The 27,269-nt window shown below is 42.7% G+C and overlaps 1 protein-coding gene across 17 annotated transcripts in view; it reads left to right on the forward strand.

The window, feature by feature from the left end:
- kcnma1 (potassium calcium-activated channel subfamily M alpha 1) overlaps positions 1-27,269 on the forward strand; it is a 525,320-nt gene that overhangs the window by 258,104 nt on the left and 239,947 nt on the right. For all 17 annotated transcript variants that reach the window (XR_004410008.1, XM_033012640.1, XM_033012641.1 and 14 more), the window contains 2 exons: positions 12,008-12,101; positions 17,482-17,593. Coding sequence is in view for 16 of the 17 variants with exons in the window: in XM_033012640.1 (XP_032868531.1) it covers positions 12,008-12,101; positions 17,482-17,593 (206 nt within the window). In the remaining variant the exon portion in view is untranslated. The remainder of the gene's footprint in view (positions 1-12,007; positions 12,102-17,481; positions 17,594-27,269) is intronic.

Here is a 27,269-nt window from a genome sequence, read left to right on the forward strand (position 1 = left end):
ATCCTCACCGGGCTGTTCTATACTTAGTGTTTAACTGGCTCTGCACATCATTTGCTGGAGAGGTTGGTGGGCAAATGCTTTTATCATGACTCTAAATTCTTCAGCACAGACACATGCCTTATAAAGCTCTGAAGGCTTTATACAGATAGTGAAAATCTACCCTCCACTGCACTTGCTTACCCTGTAATCTCTGCCAAAAAACTGTGCTCGTTGAACCAGACTTCTAAGATTCATGTTCACTGATTTAATGCTACTTAGTACATACAGTAGATGATGAATTTCAACACCCTTGTGTGCTAACTTGCTAACATTGTCTTGGAATTAATAACATGAGCTTCTGTTGGCTTTAGCTTTATTCATTCACGGAACGTAGGTGTCACAAGCAATGGTATCATTTATTGTCCTTCCCGAATGTTACCTGAACTGAAGAGACACAGAGTCCACCACATTAGTGGGTCTCGGCTCACAAATATAGTATAATAATAATAATGGATGGGATTTATATAGCGCCTTTCTAATACTCAAGGCGCTTTACATCGCATTATTCATTCACTCCTCAGTCACACTCGGTGGTGGTAAGCTACTTCTGTAGCCACAGCTGCCCTGGGGCAGACTGACGGAAGCGTGGCTGCCAATCTGCGCCTACGGCCCCTCCGACCACCACCAATCACTCACACACATTCACACACAGGCAAAGGTGGGTGAAGTGTCTTGCCCAAGGACACAACGACAGTATGCACTCCAAGCGGGATTCGAACCGGCCACCTTCCGGTCGCCAGCCGAACACTTAGCCCATTGTGCCATCTGTCATCCAGTATGGTCAGATTAGGAACGGAGAGCAGATTTACTTCCCTCAAGGACATTAGTAAATGAGATGAATTTTCAGGCCAATCTAGCTGTTCTGTGCCTACCATTACTGAGCTTTGCTTTTTTTTTCTTCGAACTCCAATGACCTAAAATTACTTCAACTCAGGTTCCTTGGATTCAAACAAGGCTTGGACTGTTTTCTCTGGAACACCAGAAGTTGTGGGAAGACATGAGAGAAGTATGTAAAATTATGATAGGCATGGATGGGGTGGACAGTCAGAACCTTTTTCCCAGGATGAAAAAAATCATACTCTGGACTGGAGGACATAGCTTTATGGTGAGAGGAGCAAGGTTTCAAGGAGATGTGCGGGGCAAGTTTTATACGCAGAGGGTGGTGAGTGCCTGGAATATGCAGCTGTGGAGGTGTTTCAGCAGATATGATAGAGGCGTTTGGAAAGGCATATGGATAAGCAGGGAATGGAGGGAAATGGATTAAGAGTTGATCTCGGCACAGACTGTGGGGCGCAGGGCCAGTTTTTGTGCTGTACTTTTCCATGTTCTTTAGCCACCATGATGATATTAGAACTCATGTCTCTGGATCATTACTCCCAAACACTTGGTTCTGTGACATTAGTTCTGGCCAATCTTTCACCGCAGGTACAGAGAAGTTATCTGTGATTCCAAATCAAGTGACGTTTATTGTCACTGGGGTGAAGGGCGGTACGATGAAAATCTTGCTTGCAGAAGCATCGTGGGCACAAATGCAAAAATAAATTATACATAAACGACACACGAAATTTCCAAAAGAACGAAGACTGTGCAAAAAGACAAGACATTAGTGTAAATTTCACACTGAGATGGTGTGGAAGCTGGTGTCAGTTATTGGATTCATACAAATCATTAGACAATATCTTTCATTAATTTAATGTTAAGATTCAAGTTCCAAGTTTCGGTCTGAAGAGTGAGGCTGTTGTATGGCCAATGACCAGTAAGCTTGTGGGGAGAAACGAGGAACTGCAGATGCTGTTTCATAAAAAAAAGATGCAAAGTGCTGGAGTAACTCCGCGGGTCAGGCTTGAGTGCCCAGCCTGGTTACTTTCTATCTCCCTGTATCTGTGTGGGAATGTATCTGTGTCCACCTTTTGCAGACTGCAAAAGGCTTGAGTCTTGTTTTTTACCTGGTCAAGTGTATTCATCTCTAGAACATTTCCTTTCCTAGCAAAGTCTACACTTACTGCCCTTCTTTAATTGCCCTTGAGGTGTGTTGTCATCTTGAACTACTGTAGTCCTTCTGGTGAGAAGGTGTTCTCACTGTGTTGGTGTGTTGAGAGTTTCAGGATTTAAATCCAGTAACAGGATATATATTTAATAATATATTTCAAAGTCAAGATGGCATGAGACTTGGAGAGGAACATGCAGGTGGTGGTGTGCCCACGTACCTACTGCCCTTGTCCTTGGTGGTGGAGGTCACATGTCCAGGACGTACCGTCAAAGTGGCTGCAGTGTAACGGATGGGCACGTCGTCGATGATTTGAAATACTGGGATTATGTGCTGGTGCTGAATGGTGGTGGAAGGAGTGACGTTTCGGGTCAGAACCCTTCTTCAGACTGAAGGTAGGGGGAGGGAACTGGAGGTTGGAAAAGGCCAGAACAAAACAGGGCCGGCAACAGATGACCAAGGAAGGGTGAAGCTCATAATGGCCCATTGGTGGCTGGGGAAGGGGAGATAACAAGGGGATGCAAACAGTGGAACTGGTGGGATGGCAAGGGTGGAGAGAAGGAATGCAGGGATTACTTGAAATTAGATGACTCAAGGTTCATACCGCTGGGGTGTAAGCTGCCCAAGTGAAACATGAGGTGCTCTTCCTCCAATTTGCGAATGGCCTCACTCTGACACTGGAGGAGGCCCAGGCCAAAAAGGTCAATATAGGAATGGGAAGGGGAGGTGAAATGTTTGTCAACTATTTAAGAAGGCGGTGGTGTAGATGCTCCCACGGTGAGTTGGGTCAGGAGTGTCGAGATTCTGAGCAAGTAACAATAAAGGACCTGCAACACATTTCCAATTCAGCATGGTGTGTGAATTGGACAGGTACTTGTATCAGATGGCTTTCTTGGTGGTAGAGTTTGGATGTCTTGGAGATTTTGTTGGCATAACCTGACAAGTAAGTTAATTATTGATTTGTTGCACACTGTGGACATTTTGATCTCCCACAGACTTGGAGTTCATGGAATTTGAGAGGTCAACCAAGCCTCCTCAATCTCTTCACTTGAGTACTAGTCACTAAGTCAAGCTCAAGTGATTCTTAGCCAGGTGACATTCTGATATTCAGTGTTATAATCAATGATATTTAATCTCAAACTGCTACCCCTTTCTGGTGACATTACCAAGTCAGCAGAAGCTTTGTTAACATTTGATATTCACTTTTTTTTTAAATTTTTTTTTATTATTATTTATTTATTTATTTATTAGAAGTAGACATATTATAAAATGTAGTTACATATTATAGTAAAAAAACTTTTCATATACATCAGTCATACATTATTAAAATTTTCCATTATCAATTACTTCTGCTTCTAGTGTTTTTATTTGATATTCTCTGCTGATATTTCTTTGATTATAATATATATTGAGTTTAAGGGTCTTTTTTGTTAATACATTTATTATAGTGGCATTCCAGTCTCTGCTCCTCCATGATATTTACTTGTATCTTCCCTCAACGTTAATTAATTCATCTTGGTCTATCTGCTTGAATTCCTTTTGAACTGCACAATTACTGTAGTGCTGTCTACTACTTGATTATCTGCATGAAGCTCTACCCCATTTCACCTGAAAACTTTCTGTCCAATTCATGCCTGGGGTATTGAAACATAGCTGAATAAGCAAGAAGAATCAAAATGCCATTTGGATCACCGAGTCTATGTTTGTAAAGAAAATTGCTCAGTTCCATTTCTTTGCTCAATGTCTTGTACATTATGAACCCTCAAGAACCTATCAAATTCAATTTGTAAGGGCCTGATTGACCCTATTGCCACTACCTTACGATACAATGAATTTTAGATTGGAACCGCAATCCACATGCAAAAGTTTCCTCTCACATCTCCTTGTATTTTTCGCCCTGCACTTTTTCTGCAGTCCTTATCCATGAACTATTCATTAATGGAAACATCTCATTATTTACCTTACATATACTGTCAAGATCTGGCAATCTCCTTTCAACCTTCTCAGTTCCAAGGGGAATATCTCCAGTTTCTCCACTCTAAACAAAGTTTTATGAAGATTTTTTTTTAACATTTCTGCTTCTGTATTCCACACATCTCTTTATTAATTGTGGATCGCATGTCTGCCTGTTTCTAAGCAGTCATGTCCATCATATAGGTACAGAATTAGGCCATTTGGCCCATCAAGTCTTCTTTGCCATTCAATCATGGCTGATCTATCTTTCCCTCGCAACCCCATTCTCCTGCCTTCTCCCCATAACCCCCGACACCCTTACTAATCAAGAATCTGTCAATCTCCACCTTAAAATTACTAAATGACTTGGCCTCCAAAGCCGACTGTTGTAATACATTCCACAGATTTACTTCCCTCTGACTAAAGAAATTGCTCCTCAGGTCACTCACGGTCATGCATGACAGGGTCTTACTCCAGTTCTGAAGTGATTGATTAGGCTATTATATGGCCAGGGTCTCCACCACAGGTGGGCCAGGTAGGTGGGTGTTTGGTGAGGAAGTACACTCTTCCTATTATATACACTGGACTTTAGATTACTCCCAGTGCAAAGGTTGAGGTTTACAATCCTATAGTAAATGCTGCTCTGCTGCTTCGAGGTGTGATGGACCAAAGGTTCCCAGGAGACCATGAGGATGTTTTTCTAGCATAAGAAGGCTCTGTGAGCATCGAATCTTTACCTCTGTCTGTTTGAAAATCCCCTGCTCCAACAAAGGTCAGATTAAATTGAATAGTTCACGTGTTGGATATATGAATGAGACGACCTGCCGATCAAAGATGACTACCTATCTTTAGGGAGTTGTTGCTTGGGATGTTGACCTGGGAGAGGTCAACTTGCTGATGTTGGTTCACTTGGCCTTCGTGGAGACGGCACTGTTGGTATCTCTTGTGCTTCTTCAAAGCTGTGTGTGGGTAATCCACTAATTACCACCAATTACAAGGGCAAGGTCCACTTCTACCAGGTAGAACATGTGTCCCGCTGAGTTACTCCAGCATTTTGTGTCTACCTTTGGTTTAAACCAGCATGTGCAGTTCCTATCCGAACATGGGCTTTGTGTTGGGTTTGTGATCACGATCTTCAGACACTCTTCAGAGTCCAGAAGCTGTTGTGTGCCACTGAAAGAGACAGCAGATTTTATCACTGATGTTTACTGTTGATGAAACTGTTCTGCTCACTGTACTGTTCCTTGGTGATTTTGTCATATGGTATTGACTGATGAGTGATCAACGTTTAAAGTCTATGGAACTCATAACTGATATATCTTACTAACAATTTGTTTCAAAATATAGTTTTCAATTATCTTAACTGTGTGTGCAAACCAATTAAAACTTGAAACATTACCAATTGCCTCTGACACAGAAGAAACTACTACTTTGAAAGATTTGCCCTCTGGCCAACAGATTGGATAGATTTGCTCAAATGATGGGCAATAAATGTTAGTCTGCTGGCAACGCCCCTATCTCAATAAGTGAAAATATTAACAAAATGTTTCGAAGTACTCTCAAGCAAACTTGGGACTGATTGAATTTGTTCGTTCCTATGGAGTGGAGCCAACGACTGCTCCTCCCCTTGTTCTGGTACAATATGTTACCCGTTGACTTCAGAATCAAGGACGTTGTTTGTTCTGTCCTGGAGTCATCACGGTGCTTTCAACTACACCCGATGAAGGACATTGAGATGGGCGGGCAGTGTTTGCCGATTAGCCACATTGGCCTTTGTTGGATCATTGGAACCTGCCAAGTTTTTAAATCCTAATCATCCTCATTATTTCTTATTCTTTATTCTGTCATTTTTGTTAGAAATCTTTTACGTTTAACAGATTCTAACTTTTGCAGTAATCTCATTTTTTTTTAATATACAGGCAGATATTTATAATATTTGGAAACTTTTCAGTTGGTATAAGTGTAGATAAGGATTTGACTAAAGTATAAAATTGGGATCAAAGACAGCCATTATTTTACTATACAAGTGGCGTTCCTCGTCTGAGCAATCTATGGGTGTTTAGTCCTCCCATGTTTTTCAAGGAACGTTGACAAGTTAGCCGTGGTTTCACTCCTTGTTCTGGAAGCATCGATGGTCTGGTGCAACCTTGCTGGCTTGTGGCGTTCTGATAATGTCATTGTTCTCTTGGGGACATATGTCAACACCCCCCTTGACCCAACAAGACCACGACGAAGCTTCAGTTTAGTGTATGACATGCTCCCTGCTGCCAGTTTACTCACGCCAGGCTTTTGTTCCACCTTGTTGATTTACTGCTCAGCACACACGTAATTAGAGTCCAGATGGGTTTGTGAATAGTTCCGTGTGGAATCCAATATTTGAAGGATGGTATAAATACTATCTGGCATCTGTTCTGGATCGCATACACTGTTAGGGTCTTTAATAACTTTCCATTGGGTTCTGGCACTCGTCTCAACAGCTTCCGTACAAAGCATTTCCACTTAGATAATGCATTGAATGGCCCCATGGGATTACTGACCCGAGTCTCACTGATGGAAGTTTGCATTATCACATATAGTGGAACACTTTGGTCTGTATTCTCAGCTTGTTGGCAGATGCAGGCAGCAATTCTTGACCTTTGGGGAGAGGACTTGAGTTTGAGGCACATCAGTTTACAAGAATCATCTCGTTTTTATCGGCAATTGGGACTGAAATCAATGACATTCTTGTGAAGTTTTCAAGCAAATGGTGTTCAGGCACCATGTAATCTAATCGAATGCTAGAACAAGCCTCAGGGGCTGAATGGCCTTCTTAAGTGTGTCTTGTTTTACAACTGCAGTTGAGGCAACATTTAAGAGAAATTTGGACAGGTACATGGATAGGACATGCAAGTAAACTGGTACAAAGTAATTTTGGGATTGTATCATTTGTTGTTGAAACAAGAAAAAATATTGTGAAAAAGATGTCTAGGTAGCCTAAAAAAACACATTCAAACTACAAAGAGTTAACTGTATGAAACTATATTTTAGGAAACCTGTTTTGCGGTGATATTGAGAAGGATGAGTTGGGGGGGGGGCTGTCGGGATCTCTCTGAAACATACCAGGCTATGAAAGGCCTAGGTAGAGTGAATGTGGAAAGGGTATTTCCAGTAATGGGAGAAATTAGAATCAGAGGGCACAGCCTCAAAATAAAGGGATAAACCTTTAGAATGGAGATGAGGAGGAATGCCTTTAGCCAGACGGTGGAGAATCTGCGGAATTAATTATCTCAGACGGCTGTGGAGGCCAAGACGTTGGGTATTTTTAAAGCATAGATTGATAGGTTCTTGATTAGGAAGGGCGTCTAAGGTTACGGGGAGAAGGCAGGAGAGGGAAAAATAAATCAGCCGTGATTGAATGGCGGAGTAGACTGGATAGTTCTCTTGTTTATCTTCATTGAAATGCAATGCAGTCAATAACAGCTACCATTGCATCTGCCTAAGATGTGTTGCTTCACTCGTTTAGATGGCTAGCTTACTTTTCACCGCTCACCAGATCATTCATAAAATTAATTTTTAATTATTTAGAATCCACAGAAACAGTATCCATTTGTTTTTATTAATCCTTTCACTGAAGTTATAAAAGCACGGTAAATATTTTTGAGGTATTTGTCAAATGTTCCTTTAGCAAGAAATAATAGTAAAATAAAGATGTTTTTGACAGCTTTCACATTCAAATCATATTAAACCATTCCTATTATTGTTATTGCTACGAGGCAGAATTGTATTTTCTGATGAATTGTGATATCAGGCTACTTTTCTTTACGAGTTTAGCTGTCTTCAGTGTAACACCAGTTGTTTGCATTCACCTGCAGTGGATGTAATCACACTGAATTTGAGAGGTATTTTGAATGTGAGCTGTTCTATTTCTACCTCTGTTCTGTAGCTCCTAACGTGCCAGTAACTAACGGCCCCCTACATATGAACAGATTGGCTTCTTAAGATGAAAAATACATCTGATTTAATCTATTTCCGATGCTGTTTAGTTCACAAAAGGAGAGTCTGTTCACTGTCAGTGGGAAAATGAAAGCTTGATTATTTTGCCCATCTTTTGAAAAGCTTGTGGCACTGTGTTTAGGATTGAGTGCATGTTATTTACAGATTACAATCAGCGGCTTCTGAGTTTCTCGTTCCCAGCTGCTCTAGTTCCACCGCTGATTGTCATGTTTTTGCACTGATTTTCAGAGTGCAATCTCCGACCGTGCATCAAAAATGCCAGTCATCTTTGGTGAATTTAAGTATTTCCCTTTAACACTTCAAATTCACATAATCCAAATTTTAAGACATTGTAGCATTCTGTATTTGTTTGCCAAAAATGTCTATCATCGATATTACGATGGCTCATTTTTCTGCTCGATGCAACCTTCTGTGCATTATGAGATTAGATTCCATATTGCACTTTTGACTGGTCATTGCAAGTATTTTAATGCATGTTGTTCAAGACTTGGCTACCTTGCATGTTATCAGAGTGCTGAACTGGTGACATGGAAACCAGAACCAAATCCAAACCCACCTGTAAATACTTTACCTTATTGCTTTTTGTTCCTCTTTTCCACTCCACATTTTAATCCCTGAACTGATAGATATTTATAAAATATCAAGAATAAAATTTCAGCTGCAATTGAATAGGATAGGTTGTCGAGTCAAGAGAGTTTGTCACGTGTCCCAGATAGGACAATGAAATTCATGCTTGCTGCAGCACAACAGAATATTGTAGGCATAAATACAGAACAGATCAGTGTGTCTATATACCATAGACCATATATACACACATAAATAAACAGATAAAGTACAATAGGCTGTTATAGATGGTGGGTGTGTGGAACAAGCTGCCAGAGGAGGTAGTTGAGGCCGGGACTTTCCCAACGTTCAAGAAACAGTTAGACAGTTACATGGATAGGACAGGTTTGGAGGGATATGGACAAAATGCAGGCAGATGGAACTAGTGTAGCTGGGACATGTTGGCCAGTGTGGGCAAGTTTGGCCGAAGGGCCTGTTTCCAGACTGTATGACTATATATTTCTTCTCATAAAACTCTCTACAACTCTCTACAATTTCCATGTTGACTATTACACTCTTTCTCATGATAAGGGCTTCCCACTCCTGCAACTATCTTGGATCAATGACATTCCCGTTACCTCCTGCTTTAGCCTTTCTTTCCCTCGACGAGAGCAGCTTCTTAGCATGGACATTATTCAGCAGATTCACCATGGGCTGCTGCTTGTTTGTATATTCCGGGTCTGCTATATTTAGAAGCATACATTGGCATTAGTTGGAGGCAGTTACACTTGTTATGGATAAAAAAAGCTGGCTTAATAAGCTCTGTTTCTTTCACCTGGCATCTTCACTGAAATTACACGTTGGAATTTGCAGAGTTCAACCAAACTGAGACTCTGGATATTTCATCTTAATGCCCCTGTCCCACTGAGGAAACCTCTGGAGACTTTGCACCCCACCCAAGGTTTCCGTGCGGTTCCCGGAGGTTTTTGTCAGTCTCCCTAATGGTCGAAAGTACTTCTTCTATGTTCCGGCGATTATTTCAAAAAATCCAAAACCGGCCGCGACTAAAAATAGGTTGCCGTTTTAAAAATCGGTAATTTTTTAGTCGAAGCCGGTTGCGATGCTAGTTGAAGGTGGTTGCCGGAGGTTGCAGGTGGTTGCCGGAGGTTGCAGGTAGTGGAAGGTAAGACTCCAGAGGTTTCCGTTCAGGTTTCCTAAGTGGGACAGGGGCATAAAGGGGTATTTCTCCATCTTGGGAAAGTACCAGACTGCAAAAATATATTGGATGGATTGGTAGATCCATTTGTAAAATGTCCTCAAACAGCATCTGCACTTGGATGTGACATGTAGCTGACTTAATGGGCTTGCTAAATATCCTGAAGTGCTAGAAGCTACACAAAGTCTGGAACTCACTGAAGGATCCGAACCAAATGCCTGGATAGAGTGGATGTGGAGATGATGTTTCCACTATTAGGAGAGTCTAGGACCAGATGTCACAGTCTCAAAATCACAGGGACATATCTTTAGGAAGGAGATGAGGGGGAATTTCTAGTCAGAGGGTGGTGAAGCTGTGGAATTCTTTGCAACGAAGGCGGTGGAGGCCAAGTCTATGGATATTTTTAAGGCAGTTAGATTGACTCTTGATTAGTACGGATGTCAGGGGTTATGGGGAGAATACAGGAGAATGGGGTTAGGAGGGAGAGATAGATCAGCCATGATTGAAGGACGGAGTAGACTTGATGGGCCGAATGGCCTAATTCTGCTCCTATCACTAATGAATTTATAAATTTTGAGCGTCTTTGAACATTAGACTTGGGGTCTTTAAACATGGCCAAGCCAATTTAAGCCAAAGATCCTACAGCGAGCAAGATAGATCACTCAACGAAAAAGACGTGGGCAGATTCATGGGTAATTTTAGGCCCCATTTCCGTAAGCGGCTTCTGTCTCTGCACCAAAGATCCCGTAGCGGAGACGGAAGCCGGTTACGGAAACATCCTCGTAAAAATAAAAGTTATTTGGTAAAAATCTTCTCCTCATTTTCAGAATTTTAATTTATTAATACAAACTTTCCCCCCGCAACGTTGATTACACTGCGGGTCGGGTCGGGTCGCGTTACGGAAATGGATGAAAAAAAGGCCCACGTTCCGCTCTGTTGCGTACTACACGCCAGCCCATTGCATCTAGCAGGAGTGGTCTATCTTGCTCCGCTATAGGATCTTTGATTTAAGCAGCTTTGCAGTAGGTTAAAGTTATTGTGTAATATCTGTTTAATTCCCTTTGTACTATGGTGTCTAAACCTCCTAAATGCCCCATGTCACTCCAACACTGTGTGTACATCTGTTTCACGCCATTGAATGAGTTGGGTCCAGGGAATAAATGGAGAATAAAATACAAATTTTAAATCAAAAATGGAAAATGTTACAAATTTAAAACACTGGGGAAGGAGAAATGGCAAATATTATATTAGCTCGAGTCCTTCATCAGAGCTGAGCAATACTAGACCTTTCCAGCACCTTTATTTAAATGCTTCTAACCTTTGGTGTTCAATTTCATTATTTGCATTATATATTAACTATGCATACTTAAAACACGCATAATTTGTGTCTAATTGCAGAAGGCAAATAAAGCATTGAAAATGTATCACATTTTCACCAGATGATCATAACATAGTTTTATAATGGTGGAATTCCATGCAGTTAAAACACCATATCAACTTGGAAATTAGTACATATTTGCACGTAGGACTACTGGTTGGATATCTTTAAAACTTGTCTTCGTTTGAAGAGCCCTCTTCCATAATTTACTCGGCGGCAAGTTACCCGTGGACTGACAAGTAGATGTAAACATTTCGGAGGAGTAAAGTTTAAGAGAGTTGCAATTCTAATTTTATTTGTTTGAATTGCATGTGTTACAAATATACACATCAATAACTGATGCCTGATTCTGTTACTCAAGATATTCTATTTTAGCACTTGCTATGGCTGCTTCTCATATGCAGGAAAGCGATGCTGCATGAATTTAGTAACCCTTAAAGCACTGCAAAAAAACTCCTTGCACTTCAACAAAGATTTAATATACATTAGTGTTTATGGCATGCCACTTACAGTGAACTCATGTTATTTCCATGCATATATATCTCATTTGAAATCTTAAACTGACTTTTAAGTATTCAGTTCTTTAAGGGTTAATCAAGGACCAACAACATACTGAATGATATCTGCCTTGTACTCTTTTGTTTTTGCATGTTCCTTTTTTACAGCAAATCCCGTGTATATTCCCGATGCATTGTCGGTATTCCCTGATATCGGATGCTCTCTCCTCGTGTTTGCCTAGAATGAAAACGAACAGTTTACATGGAAAATTGCAGGGATAAAGACTCTTGCTATTCAGAAGTGCAATGAGGACTGAAAAATGTTTTATGGTGGCTTATATTATTCTGTGCTTGGAGTTGTTTTGATTCAAACTAAATCTTCCTTTCCTGTGTTTCACTAGCCCAATAGAATCCTGCCAGAATTTCTACGATGATTTCACATTACAGATTGACATGGCATTCAACGTATTCTTCCTGCTGTACTTTGGATTGCGGGTGAGAACAAAGTTAATGGACTTCGATTCTATTTACAGTATGGTCATATGCTTGGCTTTTTGAATTTTCACAGCAAGGGTTTTAGTTCTAGATTATTATCCATCTCGATCAAATCTTCTGACACGAAGATCCACACAGCTAGATATTCATGGGTAAATATATCCAATGTACCAACACAGACACAAGGAACTGCAGATGCTGGTTTCAGGGAAGATAGACACAAAATGCTGGAGTAACTCAGCAGGACAGGCAGCATCTCTGCAGAGAAGGAGTGGGTGATGACGCCCATTCCTTTTCCCCAGAGATGCTTTCTGTCCTGTTGAGTTACTCCAGAATTTTGGGTCTATCTACAGGGAGCTGCAGAAGCAGATTAAGAAAAACGTACAACATTTTCATTGCACTAAATCTCTTGTTGCTGCCTGTTTGTAATGGCTGCTTCCTGTTATCATGATGCAGCTGGATTCTTGTGACAAACCTTCTCACCTGAGTTATAATAGGAAAAAGAGCATTTATTAGACATGACGTTAATGCTGCATCAGACCCTATTTAGACCTTAGACCTTCCAAGAACTCGGGATTGCAAATTGCCCAGATTTATCCCACTGGAACGTAATATTTTAGCCCCCTTGTCCCTCCAAATAAATGTAAGGAAGGGAAAAGATTAGCTGTTAGATGCATAACGAGGGGTGGCACAGTGGCACAGCAGTAGTGTTACTGCCTTACAACACCAGAGACCAGGGTTTGCCCCTGACCACTGCTGCTATCTGTGTGGAGTTTTCACATTCTCCCTGTGACTGTTTGGGTTTTCTCTGGGAGTTCCGGTTTTCTCACACACTCCAAGTACGTACAGGTTTATAGGATAATTGGCTTCTGTAAATTGTCAACGGTCCCTAATGTGTAGGGCAATCCTAGTGTATGGGATGGGCGCGGACTCGGTGGGCCGAAGGGCCTGTTTCCATGCTGTGTCTCCAAAGTCAAATGTCTGCTGGGTGTTTAGTGGTGTGAGCAGTATGTTGGGTAGTTTCCCTGACTGAAGCACTATACTGCTACAGCTTACTTTAATCTGGTGGAGACCAGGACCCCGATGGCCATCGAGAAGCAGTCAAATTCAAATCAGCAATTTGACAGTGAATACCTCAAACTCTAAACCCTGTGCCCTAATACCTCCATCAAGAACAGGGGCCAGAGGATTCAGTAACAGGAGATATGTGAAGCATCAGGGACTTCCTAGATTGCACTAATATTTGAGACCTTCCTACCATACCGTCTCTCTGGCACAGTCACCCCGGTTTCTGCTATTAATGGGACTGGATCATCTCAGCCTCCATTATCCCCGGCCTAGATTGCAAATGTATAATTACTTGGGGATTTTGTTCTATGAATGGATTTGGAAACAAAAAAAGCACAGCAGTTAATAATTTGAAATGATGTGTAGCTGTCACTTGTTCCCTTGCAGAATGAATAGAGTGGCTGGTGCACTGTGACGGCAGACATTCCCCACACCAGCCCCTCGCGGAATGTTAATGTGCTTATGCTCATAGCTCATGACCTTGCACACTGTTTGCATAATCATGTTACAAACCCTGCACGCAGAATAGAAAGCCCTTCATGTTTGATCCATGCTGGCTGTGTGTTGCAATACGTGTTATCTTCAGGACAGGCGCAATGCTTCCTCGTGTCCCTTTGTGTGTGCTGTAAAAATATTCCAAGTGTTAATTGAGGTTTATACTATATTCCAAGTAAAGTCCTAAGTTTCGCAGAATGTGGCCAGCCCTCAGCATGGATTGGCTTCAGTATAAAACTAAAACTAAAAGCCCGGTCCCACAGTACGAGTTGATTCCAAGAGCTCTCCCGAGTTTTGCCCTGATTCGAACTCGGAGATTTACGGTAATGGCCACTCGTCGGTACTCGGGGCTCTTGTGGACATTTCTCAACAGGTTGAAAAATCTTCACGAGTCTTCCTGTGCTTACCTGCCGTTAGCGAGTCTTCCCGAGTACCTGCCGTTAGCGTTACGAGCCGCTAAGAGACGTCCCCGAGCTCTGACGTACCCACTACGTTCATTCTACGTGCTTACCCCGAGTTTGATTTTTTTTAAACTCGGGAGAGCTCTTGGAATTAACTCGTACCGTGGGACAGGGCTTTTAAGCTGAAACAGGACTGAATTTCGACCAATCCAAAATCTTCAGTTTCCTCCCACAATCCAAAGACATACAGGTTTGTAGGTTAATTGGCTTGGTATACATTAAATGTAAATTGTCCCAAGTGTGTGTAGGATAGTGTTAGTGCCCGGGGATTACTGGTCGGTGTGGACTCGTTGGGCCGACGGGCCTGTTTTTGTGTGGCAAGTCTAAAAAACAAAAACTAAAATGTCCAATGTCTTCAATGGCATTGGTTAGAAAATCGGGATCATTGATAAATGGAAATCATTGATGACAGATGACCATTGTGATCACATAACTGGTCTTTCTATGATGTTGACATGTAGATATAGCCTGGAGAGTTTCAGGGAGATTATTAATTCTACATTTTATTGCCGATGACTCGATGCAAGGAATATCAATCAACCTGCATTAGACGTTATCTCAGCAGGATGCTTGGGTTTGCTGGCTCAGGCTGAGGAAATTGTCAAAGCTTCCACTACAACACTGCGATCGCAGAGAGGTGTCCCCTGTCTCTCCATGAGGAGATACTCCCCAGGGTGACTTTTGCAGAGATACTGAACTTGTGTTGGAACGATTACTTGCCGTTTTGTCACCAGTTGGAAGTATTCTGTGGGGGAGTTGGGATAGATGACATTCATGGGAGCACCTCCAAGAACCTGCTTCATCATTTAGATGCATTTAGATAATCTGTGAGTGAATGGCAGAGTAGATTTGATGGGCTGAATGGCCTTATTCTGCTCTTAGAACTTATGAATTTATGCGATTATTGTGCCAAAGAAGGATGCCATTCAGCCAATAAGTCCATACCAATTCTCGAAGCAATAACCCTATCAGACCCAATACTCCACTCTTTCCCTGTAGCCTTTTGTAGATTATTTCCCCTGCAGATGTCTATTCAATAGCATTTAAGAGGTCCTGTTTTCCTCCAATTTGCCTGGTGCTTGCAATCAAAGTGCCATCTCCTTGACCCATCCACTAAAGTACAGAGTTTACTTCTATAACTCTGCCTGTAACTCCATTTACTGCACATGATCTGTTATCCTATCCCCATTCACATCCTTGGCTATAATCTGCAATTAATGCATCTTCCCGGGTTCTGAAAAGCAACATGAAGGATGCAAAAGGCACCAGAGCCACTTCCGTTATTCATCATCTGCATTTAATGCACCATATCAAAAGAAGCAGAGCATAATAAATGATCTGCACCGCTAAATATATTCATTATGGGATGAAGTATCATCTGAATTATATTGGAACCTATACTTCATGTTCCTCTTTCCATCCTGTCCATTTATTCACCTATATCCCTCTCACTGGTTTACACTTCACTCCTCTTCTTTCGTTATCTGACAACATTCTGTCTCCTTTTCAGCTCTCCTTTGTACACCCATCTGCCATCAACCCCCCCTCATCTATCAATTGCCAAAATTTGTCCCGCCCAACCTGTTTTCCAACGTTCTGCCCATTGCTACAATGAGTCTGAGGAAGGGACCTGACCTGAAACGTCACTGATCAATTCCTGTATCCACAGATGCTGTCTGACCCGTTGAGTTACTCCAGCACTTTGTGATTTATTTCCTTCACTGGTGTCCAGCCAACTTAAATCTAACAGTGCTTTCAAAGGAATATCTGGAAATTCCCTGCTGATCAGACAGTATCTGTGGAGAGAGAGGCAGAGTTATAGGTTCTGACTGACAATAGACAATAGGTGCAGGAGTAGGCCATTCGGCCCTTCGTGCCATTCAATGCGATCATGGCTGATCATCCCCAATCAGTACCCCATTCCTGCCTTCTCCCCATATCCCCTGACTCCGCTATTTTTAAGAGCCCTATCTAGCTCTCTCTCGAAAGCCAGAGAACCTGCCTCCTGAGGCAGAGAATTCCACCGACTCACCACTCTCTGTGAGAAAAAGTGTTTCCTCGTCTCAGTTCTAAATGGCTTTAAGAATACTTTAAGAATAAGTTCTTAAACTGTGGCCCCTGGTTCTGGACTGATGACCCTGCAGTAGCTCTAGTATTTTGCTCTTGGAATGCACTTACAGAGGAACATCCTTGCTCTTGTTCTGCTTGGGATGTGTTAACATGCCACGCGAGGCTCTCAGACACATTGTGACAGTAACTGCATTGACTGTTCTCCTGGTTGGGAACTGCACTGTTATTTCACACCTAGTTTCATTTTGTAAACTAATTAATTATCTCTGGTAGATTGACCAATGTATTTTGTAAGTTCTATATCTGTTGAGCTGATGAGGAAGTAGAGCCAAAATACTTTTCCCCCCAAAAGATCCTTTTAAAATAGAACGGCAGTAACTCAGACATTCCCATTGATTGGGATATCCAGGGAGCAGCCAACTATAATGGTTGAAAGATGCCACTGAAGTTTCAATGTTTAGGAAGCTAGCCGATATAACCAAACGCTAAGTGCAAAATAAGTGACCAGAAAGCATGTGTCAGTGGCAGGGGTAAAGGTAATACAGGTTCTGACATCCCCTCTGCAGGCAATGATGCAGTCATTAGTTTTATTTTAGTTTAGTTTAGAGATACAGTGCGGAAACACGGCATTTGGCCCACCAGCAATCCCCGCACACTAACACTATCCGACACACTTGGGACAACTTGCAATTTTACAGAAGCCAATTAACCTACAAACTTGTACACGTACACAAAGGGGGAGACGGTGTACTTTGTACCTTTGTCAGCACCATAAGTGGCCGCTGTTTGGATACCTTGGGTACGCAAGCAATGAATTCCACTGTACCTCATCACATGCGACAATAAAGTATTCCATTCCACGTCTTTAGAGTGTGGGAGGAAACCAGAGCACCCGGAGAAAACCCACGTGGTCCACGGGGTAAATGTACCAACTCTGTACAGACAGAACCCGTAGTCAGGATTGAACTCGGGTCTCTGGTGCTGGAGGGCAGTAACTCTACTGCTGCGCCACCGTGCCCCATTCTAGTTATTTGTGAATTCTGGTCTTAACAACTCACTTTGGGAGACTTCTTGCCCTGAACTTAGAATTAAACTTCCAAATTGTACATTCTGTCCGTGGTAACCCATTTGCAACGAATCACATCTTTACGTGGATCTGACTGTTCGTAAAATGCGCAACTCTTTAAAACAAAATGAATGCAAAAATATCTTTGTGCTTTTCTCAAAATGTGGGAATTGTGAGTGGTTGTGTGGTTGAAGTGACGTCACTGTACTTTCTCTTCCAGTTTATTGCAGCAAATGACAAGCTATGGTTCTGGTTGGAAGTGAATTCCGTGGTGGACTTCTTCACAGTGCCTCCTGTCTTTGTGTCGGTCTACCTGAGTAGAAGCTGGCTGGGTGAGTAACACCTCCTTCATCCATGTCCATTCCCAAACGCCCATTATTGAGAGCTTTATTCAACCATTTCGCAGGTGTGGTGGTGGGTCGAGAATAATCTCACCAACGTGTTTGCACTGAGTGTGTGTTTGTTGTCAGACCAAACCTCAGAAGGGCACCTTCAGTCAGCACCTTCCCGAGAGTCTGACTCACCTCAGTTCAGATGGATGTTTGGGCTGTGCCTCAATATTTAGGTCATAAGTTAGTGTGAATCTCAACTCTTTACCTGCCCACACCACAGACGTGCCGATGCACCCGTTGAATGTTGTACAACTGATATTTGCATCCCTCCAAGAAGGTCTGAGGATAAAACAGCTTCAGTACCAGGTATAAAAGTCGTATTGATGTGATTTGTATGCACTGCAAGAGATGTATAGCCAATCTGTGTGTTCATGACTGGTCGACTGAACTCCTCTGAGAACCAATTTTACTCAGACTGGAATGGCTTAGCTATTATAGCCTATGTACCCACCAATGGGGCATGAAAACACTTCAAGCCAGACACACTGTGAAAATCATCACTGCAAAAATGGTCAGTTTAAAATAAATGCCTTCTGTGACTTGCATTTGCAGGACAGTTTAATTACAAGTGTAATGAAAGTGGTTGATGACCTGTGAATAATTAGCTTTTATGCTAACTGCTAATCAGCCTTGGTTGACCTTGGAAAGTGTTTGAAGTTGTACCGTTCATTCACTGTGCCTTTCATTAAGTTTGTACACCATGTAAACTTCTGTCAATGTGTCTTGTAATAAGGGATTGTGAAACCAGAGTATAAACCTCTCCTCCCCCATGGAGTAAAGAAGTTTGTCAAACTTGGCAGAGGCGTAGAAGACAAGGGTCAGCATGGTGACCTAGCTGGCTCTCAGTGCCTGAGACCTGGCCTCAGTCCTAACCTCAGCTGCTGTCTGTGTGGAGCTTGCACGTTTTACCTGTGCCGCGTAGGATTCCTCTTGGCTCGCTGGTTACCTCCCACACCCCAAAGACATGCAGGATAATTGGCCATTATAAATAGTCCACAGTATGTAAGAGGTAGATAAGAAAGTGGGATACTAAGAATGGGAAAGTTGCGGAGATGAGGAAACACTTTTTCTCACAGAGAGTAGTGAGTTGTGGAATTCTCTGCCTCAGAGGGCGGTGGAGGCAGGTTCTCTGGATGCTTTCAAGAGAGAGCTAGATAGGGCTCTTAAAAATAGCGGAGTCAGGGGATATGGGGAGAAGGCAGGAACGGGGCACTGATTGGGGATGATCAGCCATGATCACATTGAATGGCGGTGCTGGCTCGAAGGGCCAAATGGCCTACTCCTGCACCTAATGTCTATTGTCTATTGCCCACCTCTGATCCTGGGTCTCGACGTGAAAAATCATACATTCCTCTGCCAGAGTCTAGAACCCACAGACCTGCACATAGCAGTCAGTCAATGGATTTCTGTGAGAATGCGTTAGTTGAGTTTAGAGAGATAGCATGGAACCAGGCTCTTCAGCCCACTGAGTCCACTCCGACCATCGATCACCCATTCACACACACTCTCTGTCCCCCCCACTTTTTTGTCCACTCCCTACATACTTGGGGAAATTTTTCAGAGGCCAATTAGCCTGTAAACTCTTTTGGGATGCGGGAGCAAACCCACGCGGTCACAGGGAGAATGTGCAAACTCTACACACAGATAATACCCGATGTCAGGATCGAACCTGGGTATCTGACGCTATGCGGCAGCATCTCTACCAGTGACTACTAGATACCTGTCACTGCAACCTGTCCCAGTGTGTGAGAGGTTGTTGGATTTATTTGTATAGGTCCAATCAAACTAAGAACATGTAGTGGAGTTGACTATTCAATCCAAGCGCACATTGAAACTTATCGGTTAGCCAAGAATTGGTTGAATTTAATCAGGATTTAGCATGGTCTGTTAATTATTAAAAGGTATAAAAAAAAGAACCTATTGTCCATGCAACTTAAAACTATTCTGTTATTGCATGTAAAAATGACCCTAATCAGAAATAACATGAGCTCATTAATTACATTTATCAACTATTAACTAGAAATCTATTTAGTAAGAGCATTTACAAAATAGTATTTTGGGAATAAATTCAGCTTTAGACCATGGCTGGTTATTCCAGGAACTGGCGAGATTATACATATTTTCTCACAAGAACATGGGGTCAAGCGATCTTTGTGAATAATTGAATCCACAGGAATGATTCCTGGGATAGTCGCAGCCTAGATGCTTGGCGTTTGCCTCCTCATTATGCAGTCGGGGCTCCATCTAGTGGTATGTCTGTGAAATAAAGACCTGGTAAATTTCCTTCATTGTCAAGACAAGTCAAGAGAGTTCATTGTCATGGAATTTGGAACAGGAGTAGAATTTGTAACAAGAGACTGCCCTTTATGCCATGTGTCCATTATCCCTTTAAGCCCCTGTCCCACTTAGGAAATCTGAACGGAAACCTCTGGAGACTTCGCGCCCCACCCAAGGTTTCCGTGCGGTTCCCGGAGGTTGCAGGTGGTTGCCGGAGGTTGCAGGTAGTGGAAGCAGGTAGGGAGACTGACGAAAACCTCCGGGAACCTCCGGGAACCTCACGGAAACCTTGGGTGGGGCACAAAGTCTCCCCAGAGGTTTCCGTTCAGGTTTCCTAAGTGGGACAGGGGCATTACCTTGTAATTTGGAAGATCTCTTGATCATCCTTAGCATCCTGTGACCTGAAACGTTACCCATTCCATCTCTCCAGAGGTGCTGCCTGTCCTGCTGAGTTTCTCCAGCTTTTTGTGTCTTTCTAGAGGGTAATGAATTTTATTTTTGTTTGTTGCATCCAGAGCTGATTTTCTCTCAACCATATAGTGGTACAGCTAGCTGCAAGAGGATCAACATTCCTTCTCTGAGATCTGAAGCTTAGGAATTCTCTTTGACCAGAGTCTGGCCCATCAACGGGACGTTTTTTCAACATGATGAAAAATGTCCACGAGTAAAAAAGGTTGTGAATTAGGTCGTGAAAGTGGGACTGGTCCTTTAAAGGTGGAGCAGGATCCATGGGTCCATATGACTGCTTCAGAGTGTATTAATGTTCTTACGGAAGTCACAACATTGTTTAAATTTGAGTAAGAAACATGCTTATTGTATACAATGAGTTTTAACCCAACTGGATCTGAATGGCCCATGGATTTGTTGGTTCTGAAGAAGGGTTCCATCCCAAAACGTTGTCTGTACATTTCCCCCAACAGACGACGCCTGAACCACTATGATCCTCCAATACTTTGTGCTTTGCTCTGGTGTTGGTGAGTTTAGGTGGAGGCGGCTTGATTCAGTTCATCATGCCTTGTCCTTCTCACCACCCAGGACTGCAGCATTTCCTCAGCGACCATGCATCCCACAACCTGCACTGAGTCGCTGTGTAGGAAAGAACTGCAGATGCTGCTTTAAACCGAAGAAAGACACAAAATGCTGGAGTAACTCAACAGGACAGGCAGCATCTCTGGAGAGTAGGAATGGGTGACGTTTCGTGTCGAGACCCTTCTTCAGGGTCTCGACACGAAACGTCACCCATTCCTTCTCTCCAGTGGTGCCAACTGTCCCACTGAGTTACTCCAGCATTTTGTGTCTATCTGCACTAGCCCTGATCACTTCTGTCTGCCTCAATACAAATGTTTGCCCTTCAGCTTTATTTATTGCTGTGCAAAGAACAATGTGTTTCTGCAAACCCAATAACACAATGGGTGGTTTCCCATGATATTAACCATGAGCAAGATCTCCCAGGCGATATACGGGGTGCGTTGGTGAGAATAATGTGTGTGTGACATGGTGGGAACCATATGAATGTAGATTGGAGACAGGACTGTTTAAATTGCAGTAACCGAAGAAAGGTTAAGGTCAACTGGTTTTGTAATATTAACCAACAAAGATAGATTATAATCTTTGCATTAATATTATTTTGAAAGCTTCTGCAAAACACGGCAGTGCAAAGAGCTAACAAAAGCTACAGGTTTTATTTTCCGTATGTTTATTAAGGTGGTCATTGTAAAACCGAAACAAATGTGCTGCAACTCAGGCAATTTCTAAAGGACAGTAGGGTAAATGAAAGACAGTGAATTTACATCATGAAGGATTTAGTTTATTGCTCTGTTTCATATTTTGTGTTTCCTTATGACATAAAAAGTGGCAATTGGACACATTGATTCTAATCTGGTTCTCAGTACAATTTTATCGATCCTAATCTAATTTTCCTGTAACCTACCCTTTCTCACATGCCAGCAATTCCTTACCCACTGACATTAGGGAATAATTACAATGGCCGATTAATCTACTGACCAATAGGTCCTTGGGACGTGACGGGAAGGTGGGGGGGGGGGGGGGGGGGGGGGGGGGGAGAGGGGGGGGGGGGAGAGGACTAGAGCACCTGGAGAACCCACAGGATTTCAGGGAAAATAGATACAAAATGCTGGAGCAACTCAGCGGGACAGGCAACATCTCTGGAGAGAAGGAATGGGTGACGATTCGGGTCACGACCTTTCTTCAGACTGGGAGTCAGGGGAGATCAAGGAGCAGGTGACATCAAGGCTTACACAGTAAAATTAGTCAGGGGGACATTGAAACTAGTGGGAGAACTAGGGTGGGGGAGGGGTGTAGAGGGACAGAGTTTCAGGGAAACTCAACATAGACAACTCCCGAGCTCAGGACTGAATGAGGAGATGTGTGTTAGCAGCACTACCTGCTGCACTACTGCGCTGCACTCGTGCCCACGGCTAAACAAATAAACACTGGAAGATTCGCGTAGATGAGGGGCAGCTGTTAGGGAGGAGTAAAAGCATTAATGGATCATGCAGGGAGAGGACATTTAGAGGACTTGCACAAATAGTCCAAATGGCAAAATGCACAGAGCAGATACGAACAAAGAATATGTTTCATACATAAATATTAAATCATGTATTAAATCATGAGGGGAATAAACAAGGTGAATGCACTGAGTGCCAGGAATTGAGAACTGGAGGGAATAGGTTTAAGGTGAGAGGAGAAGATTTAACAGGAATCAGAGGGGTAACTTTTTTCCACACAGAGGGAGCTGGGTATATGGAAGGAGCTGCCAGAAAAAAGTAGTTGGGTAAGGGCAATAACAACATTTAAAATACATTTGGGCAGCTGCATGGATAGGCAGGGCTTGGAGGGGTATGGCCCAAAAGTGAGTAAATGAGACATGCTTATATTGTTCACCTTGGTCTGCATGGATCAGCTTAGTTAAGAGATACTGCACAGAAACAGGCCCCTTGACCCACCAAGTCTTCATTAGTACGGGTGTCAGGGTAATGGGGAGAGGCAGGAGAATGGGGTGAGGAGGGAAAGATAGATCAGCCTTGATTGAATGGCGGAGTAGACTTGATGGGCCGAATGGTCTAATTCTGCTCCTATTACTTATGATCTTATGAGTCCATGCCGACCAGCAATTCTCGTACATTAACATTATCCTGTTCACACTATGGACAATTTACAATTACACCAAGTCAATTAGCCTACAAACTTGTGTGTCTTTGGAGTGTGGGAGGAAACCAGAGCTCCTGGAGAAAATCCATGCAGGTCACGAGGAGAAGGTACAAACTGTGTACAGCCGTGGTCAGGATTGAACCTGGACCCCTGGAGCTGTAGGGCTGCAATATTACCACTGTGCCACCTGTTTCTGCGCTGGGTGAATCTATGACTCTCTAGTTAGGATTTGGAATCAGGTGGTCTGTATGTTGTGGGTACAGTTTTAGCAGCATCTGATTCAACAGAATACAGATTTAGCAGAATAGAGATTCAACTGTAACTTCCCAGAGTGAATCAGATATATACGTGAAGGAAGCAAAAATTGTAACTTGGGAGAAATGGAGGACAGTTCTTCAAAATGGCCTTTACAGATTCCATGGGCCAACCAGCAGGTTCCATCACGAGTTGCTCTGGGATTCTGTTTGTTCAACGTACTTGAAATTGGATTATGCATAGGAGTGAACTGCAGATGCTTTTTTGCACCGAAGATGGACACAAAATGCAAGAGTAACTCTGCGGGACATGCGGCATCTCTGGAGAAGTCTGAAGAAGGGTGTCGACCCAAAATGCCACCCATTCAGAGATGCTGCCCGTCCCACTGAGTTACTCCAGCATTTTGAAATCGGATTAAGCGCTTCACAAAGCTCTGCACTGTATATCCAAATTGGATGTGTGGCACGTAATGTTATGTCACCACTTAGTCCAATTTCTAACAATATGTACTTTCATTGCAATGTTTTATGGATTGTTATATCTAACCAGGCAAGTCAGCTTTTCTTGTTCTGGCAAATTACTGTCTAAAAATTGGTTTTTGCAAATCATTTGTACATTGAGGGTAGTCACGGTGGTGCAGCGGTCGTACACACTTGCAGCGCCGGAGACCCGGGTTCGGGCGCTGTCTGTACGGAGTTGGTACGTTCTCCCCCGTGACCGCGTGGGTTTTCTCCGAGATCTTCGGTTTCCTCCCACACTGGAAAGTCGTACAGGTTTGTAGGTTAATTGGGTTGGTGTGTGTGTAAATTGTCCCTAGGATAGTGTCCATGTGCGGGGATCGCTGGTCGGCGTGGACTCGGTGGGCCGAAGGGCCTGTTTCCGCGCTGTATCTCTAAACTAAACTCCAGTAAACTAAAAAATGGCATGGATTCTGCGTTTAACCTGAATGCGCAGTCAATTAATACATACAAAAAAAATCACTGTGAGTGAAGCTTATCTTTACAGAATCATTGGGGTGCATTGTTAACATGTAGCGTGCAGTGTTCCTGATGCTGGCTGAGTACAGAGCTTGCACCTGCCTCATTGTTCCCACTGGAAAGCAAGCCAGAGCGTTCAGGTGCACTCTCATGGCAGCACTGATCCATCAACAAAGGCTGCTATAGCAATGTGGAAAATACTTGGGGGGGGGGGGGGGTGGGGGGTAGAAAATAGAGTGTCTGTGCACCCCCCTTGGCACTGTGATCCTCAACACCAGATGAGTTTTGTGCCACAAGTGATCCCATGCTATTGCAAGGTATAAGCCGAATGAGCCTACAGAGAGCATGGGAAATATGTGTTCCACAATTATATTCATTTGGATCTCCAAAGATGCGAATGGCGATTGCGATGTATGGAGCAGCAAACACTGCAGAGTGCAAGACAGAAGCTCACACGTCTGTTGTGCTGCTGCAAGTACGAATTTCATTGATCTATCTCGGGAAATACAACAACAAAACACTCATGGCTATTGACAAAGAATATTAGTGCAACTTGTCACATGTGACAATAAAGTATCATTCATTCATTCATTCATTCATTCATTCGTTCGTTCATTCATTCATTCATTCATTCATTCATTCATTCATTCATTCATTCACTGTTTGCTTCAATCCATATCAGTTTGATAACCGGCAATGGGGTTTGCTCATGGTTCAAATATGAGTCAAAGTGCAGGTTGCACTTTATTGCTGCTGTTTCCATTAGTCAGACAAGGGTAAAGCATCACGGGGCATTGATGATGTCCTGCATGCACCAGCGATCGCAACAGAGTGACACTGAGGTGGACAGTGCAAGGAGGTGCCAGGTCCAGTTTCCAGATTTGCAGGTCTTCAAGGAGAAGATACAGAGTGCAGGATATATTCTCAGCACTGCAGCACATCAGGGCAGTTATCCCACTGTGATAACACACTGATGAAGTCGTACACCAGAATCACAATGCCAGTGAATTGTTACACCATTGATGGAATATCAACTCTGTGCCAGCTCCCTTCACTCTGCACAACCCTATCAATTATTCACCTTCAATTTCCCTTCAGACACTCAGACTGACTCTGTTTCCGCGCCTCTTCCTCACTCTCGTCCAGCCCAACGCACAAGAACTGGGCTCCAGATCCTGGACTCAAACACTCAAACACAAACGTATGCTTCACATTCACCCTCGTATCTTCCGCCCATTTAGAAAATTCTTCAACATTACTTTGACAATGCCACAGGGCCATGGTCATTTTATAATACTTCATAGTACTGATCAAAAACAAATGTATTTATGCACAAAGTATTGGAATAAATCAGCGGGTCAGACTTAAGTCTGAAGAAAAGCCCTGACCTGTAACATTGCCTTTCCATGACCTCCAGAGATGTGGCCTGACCTGCTGAGTTACTCTAGCACTTTGTGTTCTGTGCAAGATTCCAGCATCTGCAGATTTCTTTGTTAATGCTGTGTTGTTTATTCAATATAAGCCAGGATGCTTCACATATACATTAGCCTGCGCAATATGACTGCCTGACAAATCTTTTGAGCAACTGACCAGAAACTTAATAAAAGGTGTAGGTTTTATCATATATGTTCACAGAAAAGGAGGCAAGGAATTTAGGAAACATTTCTGCAGCCTGGAGCCGAGCACCATTCTGGGTAGTTTTGCCTGACTGTGATGTGTCTGTGGCTCTGAGCCAAGATTCCACTTTCAATCCCAGAGCTGATCTTAGGTGAGGCAGAAACGGAGTCATTATGATTAATCTCATTGTTCCTGGAAAGATTAATGGGTCCTTGTCCACCATTTGGTCTCCAGACACTAGATTTTGCAGAATGTATGCATGGAGGTTGGATGAGATGCTTATATGGTAAGTGTGCAGTTAAATAAATATCGGCACCTTGTGTGTTAAACCATCTGCTCCTCAAAAAAAACACTCATCTTTCTCACCTGTACCCACTTACATTATGTGCCCGGTTTTGTCCTGTCCCTCCACTCTTCCAGCTTTCTTACACCCACAGTGAAATCTTTTTTTTTCAAAGTACACAAAATAGTCGCCACAAAGGTGCTGACTAAGTTATAAAAAGTGCTCATCCCTTCTTCGTTCACCCCCACGCTGGGTCCCCCTTGCCACTGTTCAAAGAATGTATGAAAGTGTTGATTTAACATTTTGACTATTGCCACCTCTTCCTTAATATTCCCTCATGTTAATTTTATTGTTTTGCTTTCAAGAGAGAGTTAGATTTAGCTCTTTGGGCTAAGGGAATCAAGGATACTGATTTTGGATGTTCAGCCATGGTCCTATGGGGCCTCGAAGAGCCAAATAGCCTACTCCTGCACCTATTTTCTATGTTTCTATCAATAAGTTGCCTTCTCACTGTCAAAATGATGGAACTCTCTTCCACAAATTATCTGGTTGGTTTGGTTTAGATACTCCTTTGGGGGCAGTTCCACACTTCTCCAGTTGTTGGTGCCTCACAGAGAGACCCCAAAGGGGGCATTTTACTGCAAGCATAAAACAACACAGTTCAGTCTGAACACTGAAAGGAATTTGCAGCCAAGGCTTATGGTGCCATTTCTAAATAATCTAGGGACATGATTAGATTATAACGCCCCATGGATTCAGTAAATATTGGAACTATATCATGCACAAATGGCGTTATTTACCAGGTAAGTAAGTAAGTAAGTTTATTGGCCAAATATTCACATACAAGGAATTTGCCTTGGTGCTCCGCCCACAAGTAACAACATGACATACAGTGACAGTTACGAATGACTCAGTAAACACTAAACATTAATAATAATAAAACATTAATGATAAACATACCATTGATTAAGCATGTGAACCAACAAAATACCAGATCTAAGGGAGGCTACAGATTTTTGGCTGTTGAGTAGAGCAA

This window comes from Amblyraja radiata, chromosome 37, assembly GCF_010909765.2.
Source record: "Amblyraja radiata isolate CabotCenter1 chromosome 37, sAmbRad1.1.pri, whole genome shotgun sequence".
NCBI classification, from domain to species: Eukaryota; Metazoa; Chordata; class Chondrichthyes; order Rajiformes; family Rajidae; genus Amblyraja; species Amblyraja radiata.